Source organism: Aplidium turbinatum, chromosome 2 (genome assembly GCF_918807975.1).
Source record: "Aplidium turbinatum chromosome 2, kaAplTurb1.1, whole genome shotgun sequence".
In the NCBI taxonomy this organism is placed as follows: Eukaryota; Metazoa; Chordata; class Ascidiacea; order Aplousobranchia; family Polyclinidae; genus Aplidium; species Aplidium turbinatum.
In genome coordinates this window covers 19,072,325-19,086,762 of record NC_137473.1, presented here as the reverse complement: position 1 = coordinate 19,086,762, position 14,438 = coordinate 19,072,325, and the positions used below count along the sequence as shown (strand labels likewise).

The window sequence follows — 14,438 nt, the reverse complement described above, 5'->3', positions numbered from 1 at the left end:
GATAGGCTTCATCACACGGAGATATTCGCCGAAGAAGTTGACGTCAGCTAGAAAAGACCGAAACTTTGCAACCAAGCCGATTATATAGCTGCTTGACCACGCCAGTATTGCAAAAAAAACAAGCATTTTTTTCAATTTAAATTAAAAAGTAGCAGGTAGCGAGAGTGCAACTGAAAAAAAGTAGCGCCTCTCCCGCTACTTTGGAAAAAATAGCGCCGCTACTCCAGCTAAAAAGTAGCGCCGCTACCGCTACTTTTACCAAAAAAGTAGCGCGCTACTGCCCACCTCTGCATGCAATTGCACAAAAAGTGACACACCAAACGACATTACCTCCAGGGTGCAGTTGAAAAGTCTTACATTATTATTGTGTAAACTGTGCTCAACGTTCATACCTAATCTGTCAGTGTATAGCTCCGTTGCGGAAGAATGTGTTAATCTGTGGTGAATCAACAAACTTTAGAAGACTAGATAGAAGAATACCTAATCTCCGGTTAAACAAGCCAAACATATGTCTGGGTGCAAATATTGCTTGTTTTACTTACTTCTGGAAATGGGAAGATGACAGGTTTGTCATAGCTATGATTAGGTAACAATTCAGACTCTTAGAAATTTTCTCAAATAGCAACATATTTGGCCGTGTTCTAGTAGGTCGTGGCCACATACTTCAAATAATTGATTTAGTTTTACTAAACCACCTGATGAGTTTAACATGCGACAGTTTAGTTTTTCTGTGTGTCTGAATAAAACACCTCTGGGGTAGCTTTCTTCATTCAGAGGCACCTAGAGGTGAAAGTTTTGTAGACAACAAAACGGGCTGTCGAACTCGGTGACAGGGTCTGCGTCAGAGGTTCAAATCATCTACAGGTAGATGAACTGCCAGGATTAACTTTCCAAAGAGACTAAGTTCGAGGATAAATATATCTTTAACCCACCACACTATTAACCTCTACTTTTGAGAAACAATCTTTACACGATAAATGACTGAAGTTGTGCCAGTTTTAACGAGATGTCTAAAGCGAAACTGTTTTTGGCAGCATGTGCATTTTTTTCTCTTCTAAATGATTGCGAGTTCCCCGGGCGATCAACTTTACCCATACTGCTGACCAACGCGTTTTGTGAAAACATTCAGTTTCTTCATGTGTACTTTTCATCGAGGTATATGTGGCCGAGAGTTTTCTGCAGTAGGTCGGCCAGTCCTGATCTAGTGCCCCACCATCTTAGCTGCTTCGGATGATTTCCCAGCATTACTACTGTAGTTCCGCCACGTATACGCAATGGTGTTGGTCTTCAGTTTCTACTAACGATTTTTAGCATTTTTGTGGAGAGGGATGCTTGCACACTGCAGCATTCCGCTGTGTTTGAAAAATATGTGGCTAAAACCTGGTGATAACTGGTCGCTGCCTTCATGATACATTAAAAAACAGTAGACAACTAGAAATTCTCATTTGAATCCAATTCTCCACATGAATCTTATTTCATACAAACTGTATTCTCCATGAAATAGCACTAGTAACAAACTTTGAAATTTCAAACTGTTTGCAAAAAGCAACTTGCAGAAAATCAGTTTCCATTTTGCCTGATATTGATGAGTTTTTCTAACTTATATTAAAAACAATAAAGTTGAAAATCGTGTGTTGCCACATAAAAGCTTAAGTGTTGGAAGAAATTGTATTGTTTGTCAATCAGCAGCTGAAGTATTGCAGCAAAATGTTACACTTTCGTAAAACACACCGTCTACCACGGTGTAAACATGCGGCACAACAGGTTATTGTCAACTACAACATCAAACATTTTAAGTTTCAAGTTCATGTTGCCTGGGGTTAGATTTGTAGTTTTATCTAAACCACAGACATGTCTAGCAGTTACTACTAAACGGAACAATACCACTGACCAACATTTGTTGATAAAAATAATACAAATAGTATGTTTTGTTAACCTAGAGAGAGAATCTATATGCAGTGGCACAGTTTTTAAACGCTGGTGCTGAGTTTGTAAATTTTTAGGCCTTTATTCAAATCCTCGCACTAAGTGAGCAATGTTCCAGTCCGTTTGGGAGGAGCTTGGTTTCTCCACCATCACTCCATCTTTTGTGATGATCGCAATTTCATGACGATTGTAAGATCTTGCATCACGATAATAGAGAACTTGAAGACACTGTTCAATGACTTGCTTTGCTTGGTTTAAAGTTAAAACATTGTTGTTGTTTTCTAAGGCTTTTCGCATAAGAGGCTGTGCTATGTAGCCACCAAATCCTGATGCCACTGATGGTGCTTCAAATGCAATTCCAATTTTATCTACAGACGCTAAATAGCCTTGCCCGTTTTGGTAACCTGCCACTGTCACAGTGTTCCATAAGGGATTGAATTTGGATCGCCGGTGGTAGAGAATCCTGGTTATCCACGAATGAACAGCGCTTGGGGGCATTGAAAAGCCATCAGCTAAAATCTCTTCATCAATAACCATTTGCTCAATTTCAGCTTTAAGGTATTGGAAATCTGCATAGTCTCCAGCTGCACTCATCACTGTGCAGTTATTCACTTTCATAATCCTTGATAGGTCACGAAACCTTGCCATGCTTCCATATGAACCAAGAGTATCAGCTGCAATAATTGCCCCACCATCAAACTTTAACCCTAAAACAGATGTTCCGGTGACTGTGGGCTGCATTGTTCTCGTACGAGCATCTTCTGGGCTGGATTGATTCAATTGGTTCAGACCAGGAAAGCTGTACAGGGAACCAGGAGTTGGTCCGCCTTGCCAGAAGGGTTCAATTTGGAAATTCATTTTTACAAACTTTTTAATTAACTTATGTGATAGCGACACTTATCGAAAAAATAACAATGTTGTATCTATACAACTCCAACAAATTTACAATTCTAAAATTCAATAAACAAAAATTTAACATGGACATAATAATGTGTTTTCTTAAAATTCAAAAGACTTGTCTGTTTATTGTTTATATTATGCAGAATGCAGTCATATGTTTTCATTCAAACCTACGTGGGTAGGCCAATGGTTTATTAAATAATTTAAAATAGTTTTAAAGAAATAACAGTTTTAAAATGGGACTTAACCGCAGCAAAAGCAAGACAATATTTAGCATAAGAATTTGCTGATAGAATACAAGCAATTGAACAAAGCTAATTGTATTAGCAACTTTCTAGTATTGACCTGCACAACTCAATAGTACAGTAAAAGGGAAAACTGCAGGAAGTAGAAATAGTTAACATAATATACCAACCATAAAATATAAGGCTATGGATATATCAAATAACACTCAAGCAGAACATAATGCACCAAGAAAAGCTATATTTTCACAAAATGTAAGATCATGTACGTATGGTAATCAATCTTACCAACAGAAGGAAAAAAAATGACAAAACTAAAATAATAGAAATGTATACATCAATAAAATAAAAAAATAAAGAGCCCAAAATGTAGAAACCAAAACATTTATAACACTGAAGATGAAGACAGTACGGTATAGTTTTCGAAACGTTTGTTTGCTGAACATGAGTTTGGTATCTACATTTTGGGCTCTTTATTTTTTGATTAGGTCAATAAAATCATTTTTTAGAAATCAGTATGGGTAGGTCTATATATACAGCCACAAAACCTACTTACAGGAAAAACGTAGTGCATATTAAGAAGTTCAATAAGCAATATACTGCCAAACTGAACAGACCCAAACAGAGGTATTGCATATATTTTTTTACCAAAAGCTTGCTGATAGTCGAACTGAAACTATACTATTCAAAAGATTTAGCAGGTTTTTGGAGATGAGGCCTTAAGTCCAACTTAAATAAAGAAATGGTTGAATCACTTTTAAGATGGCCGAATATCAAAGAAGCATGCCATGCACAAGCCAAAACAAAAAGGTGATTGAGAAGGTTTGCCAGTTAGCAAGCTACTGGAAGATTTAACAGTATGAGATGTGGAATGAGCAGTTTAGTTCTTCTATCTTGGCCAAGGATTTGCACCTGCAAAGAAATTGGTTCCCAAGCTGCTGACAGAGCAACAGAAGGAATGCTGAAAGGAAACTGCCCAGGACATGATGGATTGTGCAAACCATGACCTGGAATTTATGAAGACCATCGTCACTGGCACCAAGAAACCATGTTCAGTCCTCACAATGGAAGCATGTCCTGGGCGATATCCTTTCGGCATTCCTTCTTTTGCTGTCAGCAGCTTAAAAACGGATGCAACCTATTTTGTCCCCCAATTTCGTCCCCTGAAAAGATTGAGAGAAAAAAAAGAACAAAGCCAAAGTCGCTGATCGGAGTTTCCGCAAACATTTTTAAATTTTGGAAGTGAATAGATTATATTGCAGTGTGGCAGCTCGTGATCATTTGTAATGGAGGGGCTACAATCATAATTCGATAACCTTAACCCGAAAGTGAGGTTTGGTTTATCAATTATTATTTCAAGCTACTTAGCGGGTCAACTGTTTTGGCAACTCCAATCAGCGACTTTGGTGCTGCTTCTGTATTTTTTCTCTCGATCTTTCCAAGAGAAAAATTGTAAACTGTTTGCAGCAACTCCGATCAGCGACTTCAGCTCTGTTGTATGTTTTTCTCGATCTTTTCAGAGGACGAAATAGGTTGCACCCTTAAAAACTAACTTTGTCCACAATCTCTGCAGGTGCACAAATGAACTCATGCTCAATATAAAGTTTTTGTCTTAACATAAAGCTTCAAGATCAAGCGGCGCTGGTTCGAGTCTCGGGGTATGCGCTTGAGCAACGCATTTTAAGGATTGCTCTCCATTCAATAGCACCTGATGGATGGAATAATTCCTCGGCAATCAACAATCGGAAACTCTACTCTGTCAATCTCAGTAATAGGCCCTGCGTCAAAAGCCTCTACGTCTACAAGTACGGTATGCGAAACTACCAGGAACAACCTATTAAGGCTTTGTCAGTCCGAGGATAAACATTCAAAACCAACCAAGTCCCCAATTGTTTTTGGTTCGTCTTCACATAGCCAACCTTTGCATATCATAAGCTACAAGCCAAAATCTTAAGCAATAAACTAGTCTAAAAGCTATCTTGATAAGGACTAACGAGTCTTGCAAATTGTTTCACACTGAGGCTGAGCCAAAGCCAGTCAATTTTCAGAAATCAGAATGACAGCGCATTTTCCGGATCTCTGATTATTCTTTCGGAAAGCGGTTGATGAATAACGGAATCAACTAGCTTTTTTCCGTTCATTTGTGTACTAAAAAAGCATTGTGAATTAGGTGTAGGCTCTATTTGTTTTGCTGATTGTTATATCTGAGCTATTTTCTAACTATGGCCTATACGTAAAATTAAAATATCGAATTGAAATGTAGTAGGACAGTTCGAAATAATGGCAAGAAGTGGCCGAGTGATTAGCGCGTTGGCCTCGCAGTTGAGAGCCTGCATGTTCGACTCCACCCACCCGCACTTGCTGTTGTTTCTCTGGGCAAGAAACTTTACGATAATTGCCTCTACCCAGTGATCGATTTCGAGTAATGTAATGGGTAGTACCAAATGTAAGTCATAAATAGAGTAGACAACTGGAAACAGATATTGCCGTCGGCTGCAGCGTGGGTCAGGTGTACGTCGGAAGGCGTACACCAATGCATAGCGCTCAAGTCCGCTTTCCCGCAATGCAGGATAAAGATATGAAAAAACGAAACAAACAAGTCAATTCGTTTGTTTCGACAGAACCACATAACACACAAAGTGTAACAAAATTATCAAAAGATTGCATTATATAACCAACTGGAGCTTAGATGACGATGCAATCAAGTTAAATTATGGTAGGTTCAGTGACGTGCGGTGAGGTTCCTAGATGGTGAGGTACTAATTTTTTCAAGTCACTTTTACAATAAAATTTTTTAACAACAAAAGCGGTATGATACTAATCAAAAAAATTAGCAGCATGCTTTCACATTTATTAAAAATAAAATCCATGCGCCTATCCTTTTGGACTAAAATATCTGTGACTTTGTTGTAGAGACCCTTCTTTAGTCCAAACATTATCACTATAGATATTGAAAACAAGAGACAGGGAAAGAAGAAAAGGCGATTTTTAAAGCACAGCCACTTCTTTTTTGAGTACCAATCTCTTTGAAAGTTGCGACTTTTTTTTTGTTTTTTTTTGTTCAGTCGTCTGATGCAAACCTTATGAATTTGAAACAGGTCTTCCTTTATTTATGACTTCAACTTTGAATTGAAAGTTTTTAAAAATCTCTCTGATTTGATACTAAATCTTCCTCCATTTTAGTTAAATTTTATAAGAAACAATCCTTTACACTGCAAGAAGTCATATACCACGTAGGCTACTATGCGGGCATTTCAGTTTGACGAAAAAGGTTTCATGGCTGTGACGTCACATTTGAGGCTGCCTCAAATCGTAGCTAAATCGTTTATGATGATTTCTGGGCGACTTTGCGAAAGAAAAAGGCACGCATAATGCAGTGTATGGAAGTTTTCTGATCTGAAGTGAGGCACAGGTTGACGCTGCCTCTCCTCGCGTATTTCAACGATTTTGACCACGTGAACGCTCGATATGAATATCGCCACAAAAACAGAAAAAATTAAAGCACAGTTTGGGTGTACATTTGCACAGAAGGCGCAGAAGTTTGCACAGAAGGCAAAGTATCGGGATGCGCAACTACATCCGCTTTTGGCTTATCCGCAACACTAGAAGGGTTACAATTTTTTCTGATTTACAAAATAATGTACATTTTATAGGTTATATAAGAAGAATGAAGTTGGTTTTAAAGTAATTTAAGGTTTTTAGTTGAAAACAAGCGAGCAACAAAGCGTGAAAAAAATGTCAAATTGGCAATTGACCCTTCTAATGTTGGCGGAACAACGGAGTTGCGCGTCGGCAAAGTAGAAGGAAAAAGAAAACGTGGCAGACAACTAAAACGATGGCAAGACAACATTCAATCATGGACCAGACTCAACTTGAAGACACTGGGCGAGTTGGGTCAAAATCGCCACTCTTGGAAGCAAATAAGCCATGTTGATGCGCAATCTGCCGCAGGCGGAGATAACGACTGATGATGATGGGTGTAGAAACGTAAAATTTGGAGGAAAGAAGTCACGACTACAGCGATTCACACAAATCAAAGCACCTAAAAACGTGCAATATTTACTACTTTTTAACAAATCATATTTATTCTGTGATAACCATTTCTTTGATATAACTATTGCTTTGCCAGATGTTGGCAGGTGAGGCAACTGCCTCCACTGATTGCACGTCCCTGGGTAGGTTAGATTATAGCAAAGATTAGGATGCCGAAAGATCATGAGCGATCACCTAGTCAGCCACAGATCTTCCCATAACAATACCTAAATCGGACGCTCTTGGCTTATGCCGATTGAGCACTTTACTGGAGGCACCTTGCTGTGCATTGCGCAAAGCTCACTGCTTACAGTTTGAGCACTTTGGCAAGGTAGGCGGTAGTATCATTTTTGGAGCTTTAATTGGTTCCACAAATGGGAAAACGTCACACATATCTCCGTGGCCATACCCAGTGTATTTATTGCACTGAGGAGGCCGGAACGGTGTGCACTGTCTGCATTTATGGACACTCTTGGCTTATGCCGATTGAGCACTTTACTGGAGGCACCTTGCCGTGCATTGCGCAAAGCTCACTGCTTGCAGTATGAGCACTTACGTGATCTTGAGTCGGGCGCGAAATCACAATGCTAACGGGAAAAAATAGGACTGAAAAGACCAAACTGTCCATTTTACAGGCTCATTTCTTGTGATATTATAAAAAGTGAGCTTCTGAAGCCAATGCCAACTATTCACAACACAAGAATGACCTATAACCAGGAAATGACGGTTAAAATGAAATAGCCTACAGTAGGCTATCTAAGTTTAAAACTATTTTTTTATGATGAAGGAAAGATTTCAATGATTCTAGAAAAAGGGTGTGTTGTTTACAATTCGTAGAGGGGAACTTCAAGCAAGCCCTTTTTGCACTGTTCATTTCATAACAGATTTGTCCTGATAGCCCTATCCCTGCTTCATAACCTTTTAGCATATCATGCTGTAAGCCTTTAGATATTTTGATTTAAACCGCAAAAATGCCCGTTCGGTATGGTGTAGGCTACATGATTTGCCTCAGAAAATGACTTTTTTGCACAAGGTGAGCTGCAGGTTAAGTAGCTTATGTCTGCAAGAATAGGACAATTGTTCGAAGGCGTGGGATGTGGGCATCCGGTCACAGTTTACAAAGCACAATTGCCGCGATTACAGTAGCACGAACAAGGTGAAAAATACTTGCCGTACCATGCCTGCTCCAGGCTTAGGCCTTCATGCATGGTTCTTTCCAGTTATGCCGGTATTTACTGTAACTACAGTACATTAATTGTTATGGTTGTAACGTGAAGATGATTCTTGAGGTTATTGAAAAAAGTGAGGCGCTGTTTTCCACGAGCTCGTTTTCTTTTAATCTTTTCACAAAAAGCAATGTGTTCTAATTGTTCCTTCCTCATGACTGGCAAAAAACTTGTTTGTCGCTTGATGATGCTTTTTATGAGAGTTCTGGTTTGAGTTTGCAATACTTTACAAAAGAATAAACACTAGATAAGGAAGTTATAGCGTACGCAGTCAGTCTCTGTGAGGCGTTTTGCAGGCGGTGTGACATATAATCAAGAACTGCTTGCTGCACAGATCTACCCATTGTGGAGGACCTAGTGTTCATTCACGATGGCACCAGGCAGTGGCTATAGTATAGGCTACCTGAGGGGTGCTCTGGTGTTTAAAGACAATACGAAATTAAGAAGCCCATATTCTATTAGCTCGACGTAGTCGCATAAACACATTATACAAAAAGATCGAGAATTCGAAGAAAAACTTGCTAATGAAAGAAAACGGCGACATAGATATAGTAACGTGGGTGAACTTCTATTTGTTGCGTAAAGGCGGATAATCTGTTTGTTTATATAAAATTCGACATTCCGCTTAATTTTCAAACCTCTCTGCGAAAAGGAATTAAAGAAGTTGCAACGCATAAGATAAACCTGACTCGGCTGGTAGTAATAAAAAAGCAGTATTGTGTTTCAAGCAGTGACGTAGCCAGAAAATTTAAAGAGGGGGCAAAAAGAACTTTTTGGGGGCAAACGTCATTCTATATGATTTACAATTACGTTGCAATAGCATCAAAAAAAGTTTTCGGAGAGGGGCGATTACTCCCCCCATGGCAACGTTCCTGCTTTCAAGCCTTTTCCTCTTTTAACGGTCGTTCTAACATATTCCGCTGCATTTAGCACTGACCTCACATCGATTAGACACGCGACCAACATCATACAAACTTGATATATTACACAACAGTGAGACATCGGCGAACGTAAGTACTGCACATAAGTAGATATCAACAATGTGTGATTACAAATACAATACGACTTTGTAATGGCTACACGTGGGTAGTTGATTGGAGGATCTTTTTGATTATTTCAATGTGGAGACATAAAAAGACCAAAATCTGATTATCCTGGAGCTTTTGGCAGTTGAACCCAAAAACATGAATATTTGAAATTATAACGAAACAGATCAACCAAATCTGTTTCTGGGTACAATGTAACTATCTAATCGGCATTGCAATTGTGTTTGCGAAAACGAACGAAAAGCGAGCATTGGCTGAAAGCGTGCCAAACACGGCACAGACTCATCAGACACAGAGACACGATTTCTATGGTATCACATGCACTACACCCAAAGCAGAAAAGTGGTACGAAACCAAACTATTAAGTTTTAAACATTCCAAGGGGTCTCAAAGTAACCTTACATGACCCCAATTGCTAAAACAAAGTTAGTGCGATTGCGATACAGCAACACTGGTGAAGCTGGTGGGCTTCCACTTCAATACATTGCAAATACAATTTGAAAGAACATTACATTCGAATAAAACCTGTGTTCAGACGCACGTTGCGTGATGGCACTGTGGTTTCCATTGTCATTTAACCAAGTGATCATGATCTTTTATGGAAAAACGTTTCGATCTGGAAATTTATTCCAGATTCTAAAATGTGGAGGTAATTTATTTTTACAAAATACAATTTATAGAAACGAAAGCAAACAACTTTGTGTTCATTGATAGAATTCACTGCGTTATTTTTATAGTGGCTTAGTAGCAAAAGAAAACTGTTCTGAAAGCTGAATCTCGATCAGGGTAGGGCAACGTTACCGTCTGTGGTATGTTTTGCTAAATCAGGCAGAAAAAATGAACGAAGTGACGAACACGATATTAAAACCACAAATAAAGTTTCGCACATGAATAAAAAACATTGACTGTATTGGTTATTGACTGTGTATTCAAGCCTTGTCCAACTACAACCATTGGGTCGCATGGAGCCCATTTCAACCTTTTCGTGCCTTGATGCAAACCTGTCAGACATTTTCTGTCAACAGCACACGAAACGCTCTTAAAAAATTATCAGCAATTTTGTAAATTTGTGAAAAAGTTAAACGAAAATTTTCAAAAGCAAAATATAGTAATGCCAGTGAAATATTTGTTAGATTTGGTTTAGTATTTTATTGTTTAACGTTCTTAATGTGTAACTCTCAAATAAAACGCTAAGCATCTTTCATATTTTCACAACAATTTCGGTTGGATAAGGCTGGTCTGACCACTCTTTGGGTGCGTTAAGAAGGTAATTGACCGGTAATGACACTAATTGGTCAAGACATGACAAAAAACATTTTATGACAAGAAACTTTTCAATTTCGCATTCCAGCAGCAATAAACAGAATTTAATTATATTACATGTTGAATAGTTTCACTTTGAATGCAATTAAAAAAAATATATTATTTTTTTTAAATTTAATTTTTTAAAGCATGTCACAGAGGGGAACAGTTCAATCGGCATCGTGTTACAGACTTCTGGGATAAATATTCTTGATAATGACGTAAAATACAACCAGAAAAAACGAAACGCTCACTCAGAGGAATACAAAATGATGCTGATAAATTTTCGAGAGATGCGTGCAAGCTTGAAGTTGATCAAAGACGAAAGTGACAAGACAGAGACGGGAGGTTCCAATCAGAAGAAATGGCGGCACACGACAGAATGAACACGAATTTTGACACAAGATTTTGATAAATTTATCGTTCGACAGCAAGCAAAGACTCCCCCCCGCACTATTTTTGCCAGGCCACCGCAACATCGGTAACGCTCACGGTGACATGGATTTGTGATAACGAGGGCGATAATTTCTATGACGCTACAATAAAAACTATTTTGCATCATTTCTTAATACTCGACGCAGAATCAATGTAGAAAATTAATAGTAGTTAGACACGCAATGGAAGCCTTCCGTGTGACGCTGAAATGATAAACAACGTCTCATAGTTCGGCTGCTTCAAATAAACTTTATGTAAAACTTTGGAATCAAACGTTGTTTATTACGAATAAAATGTTAAAACAACGTAAACAAATCATGACTTTGAGTAGCTCTTGATGATTGATGTGACGTGATAACGAAAGAAGGTGTAAAAAATAAAACATTTACTTGGAAACACAGCCAAAAATTAACCCTTTAAAACAACCGATGTAATTTCCGATACAGCGCATTGAATTGTGAGTCTTTTACGAAACAAACATTGCTAAATTTATATCATGCAAAATTTTGCATTTCTGAAGCAAAAACGCAAATGCATTGCTAAGAACTCAAACCAAAGATAAATAACTGGGTTTCGCAAAGCTACACCACGTTACGTTCATTCTGTCTAAAGTGCTGCGACATGATCAATTGATTTTCTACGTTAATTTGTTAACAGAGTTACGCTTTGAACGACAAACAACAAAGTTCCCGTGGAACTTCTTCACTTTAGTTCTAGTGAGCACGATCAATTATTTTCTTGATAACAAGATCAGAGCAGGTTAGGCGGTTCAATATTTTTACACAAAAACATGGCAAACATACGATCTGGTTAGTTCGGCGTGATTCCATATTATACTGAAAAGCGCAAAGTGGAAAAGCTCCCTACCCACAACCCAGGTAGCAAATCAGTCGTTTTTTACATTGATTTAACGTCTGCAGACGTTGAATTAATGTAAAAAACGACTAATTTGCTGTCTTGGAAAAAATCAAATTATAGTTACCAATTATGGTTACATTATAGTTACCACTACCATTGAATTGACGTCAGGAGTTTGCGCTTTCGGTTTAGCTAAAAGCCATTGTACTGCAGGTTTGTTTCAGTTGACAAAACTACTTTTGGGTTTTATGTTTGGTTAAAACATCCCGTGTATCGCTTGTTCGTCCAGTCGTTAGCAGTTCAACAACGTGGTTCGCTAGAATTCAAAAAACGTCATTTTTACAAGAAATGGAGAAACGATCGAAGTTCGACTACAACCTGAGCTCGCAAAGCTGATCAGTTTTTCATTGATTCAATATCGAATTAATGTTAAGGTATACCAGATATGAAGACAAAAATACATCAATTATTATTAGTTCTGACATCATCATATTATTGAATCTAAGCATCGATAATAATAGTAATAACAGAGCAACAAAATCACTTTACTGGAGAAAAAGGATTGTTTGTAGAATGCAATAAGACCGAGGTGGTCGTTATAGGAGCGGAAGGAACGAGTCAGAACCTCAGACCACTTGTTCACCATGGAATCCTTTCCACAATCAACTGTCAGCCTCCTCCATTTGGAAAATGTTCAACTACTCTTCACTCTTCAGTGATAATACATAAGTTCACATCGAAAAAGGAAATTATTCATATCAGCAAAATGTCGATGTTGTTATTGGTACTCTTCATTTGACTTAATAATGCAAATGGACGTTGTAAATGCAAGCACTAAGCCTTTTCCTGGAATGACTTTTAAATCACTGACTTAGGAGCGGGCAGTCACTTTTTTGCACCACGAAATGGCCACCCAAGCGTGGTTGATTAATAAAGCAGGAAATAAAACCTTAAACGTTATTGCACGCAATTTCAGTGCAATTCTGCCAAAGACGTTCACAAAAATCATAAAATGAAACTTTCTGTAGAAACCGTCTATAAATTATTTTTTCTTCTTTGCGGTCCGGTATCCAATGATGCGTGGGCCAATCCCGGTACGTGGCCTGATGGTCGCCGACCTCTGACCAACCCAGTGCAATACAATCTCGTCGCAACAACCACAAATTAGTGACGTCATAATGCCAAACAATTGAACAATAATGAAGGTACAACAGGGTGAAGTCACACAAAACAATGCACAAATGCCGTCTTGCCAACGGTTGAACAATGAACAGTCACAATTGTGAATTTAATTTTGTTGAAATTTTCAACTTCGTGTGCCTGTGATGCAACAGATGACCTTCAAAAACTATCAGCAGCGGTTACATGTAACACGTCAGTGATTTTAGGGTAAAAGCAGAATAGATTCTTGTCTTTTGAATTTTACTTAAAAGTAAATGCTTTTGATAAGATAATTTACGGACGTAGTCAAGCGCAATAAATCAATCATGCACGAAGCAACGCCCCCAGAGCAAGAAAACAAACATATTTCCGTTTTATGGACATCAATTCGTCAACAATTTCTTCAATCCGACAAATTCGGTTGGCTATGTTCATTGCAAGTTTATATAAAAAGTAGTTGAGCGTAAATGATTTACGTACAAGATTTTGTGGCCACAAAGACCCCAAGCGAAATTTTTTCTTGGGTAAATATAACACTAATAATACGACGGCTATGATCAATAAATTAATACGTTCAAACATCGGTCTTGGCGTACACTGTGCCCCCTGCAGATGGGGAGGGGTTAGAAGCGGTTTCATAGTTAGAAGTTGAAGCGGGGGAAACACCTTTTTATTCAACCTTGCCATCGGGAGTTGTCGCACCTGCACCACCTACAAAAAAAATAACACAATGCGGTCCATTAGTACGTTGAGTACGGCCTGCAGGAACAATATCTGCGGCCCCGGGTAGGCTCATAATAATAATAATAATGTAATAATGTTTGTTTTTAATAGCGCTGTATCCATCGCAGAATGCGTTGCTACTCAGCGCTTTACAAAGCAGACAGTGTCAATGCAGCCTTATAGAGGCGCAACTGAGTACATTATTACCCGAATCCACTCCATTGCTCAGTGCCAAGCAGGAATTAGATTCAGTACCATTTCATTCAGATTTCGAACCCATGCCTACCGATTCAGAGGCGATTAGTACTTTGAGTGCGGCCTACAGGAACAATATCTGCGGCCCCCGAATAGGCTCATAATCTACTTAAAAATATCCATTGATAAAAAAAACTTAGTTGTTGTAAATCTTGGAATGGGACTTTTTTGAATTTTTGTAGTTGAAGCAGCATAAATTTCAAAACTTGTAGCCCAATACAGTACAAAGGTATTTATTTAGCCTAAGGGTGCTCCAACTTTTTCTCAGGTGGGCCATATTTGATGAGGCGGAAGTGGCCGTGGGCCAACGCCAAACAGGCTATGAAAACCTT

General features: G+C 38.5%; 2 protein-coding genes across 2 annotated transcripts in view; both read right to left on the bottom strand.

Moving 5' to 3' along the window:
* Positions 1-1,468: 1,468 nt before the first annotated feature.
* On the bottom strand, positions 1,469-2,872 carry LOC145764601 (proteasome subunit beta type-4-like). Its single transcript, XM_082576231.1, has one exon. It carries the CDS (start codon positions 2,782-2,784, stop codon positions 2,008-2,010), a length of 777 nt encoding a protein of 258 aa, XP_082432357.1. The 5' UTR covers positions 2,785-2,872; the 3' UTR covers positions 1,469-2,007.
* A 6,414-nt stretch (positions 2,873-9,286) lies between these two features.
* Positions 9,287-14,438, bottom strand: part of LOC145788184 (beta-arrestin-1-like) — a 31,889-nt gene continuing 26,737 nt past the window's right edge. The window contains exon 13 of the mRNA XM_082599872.1: positions 9,287-13,839. Coding sequence (XP_082455998.1) covers positions 13,799-13,839 — 41 coding nt within the window. The 3' untranslated portion in view covers positions 9,287-13,798. The remainder of the gene's footprint in view (positions 13,840-14,438) is intronic.

What these genes read in the sequence shown, in the direction of transcription:
- LOC145764601 (XM_082576231.1), bottom strand. Translation starts at nt 2,784, where the DNA reads ATGAATTTCCAAATTGAACCCTTCTGGCAAGGCGGACCAACTCCTGGT.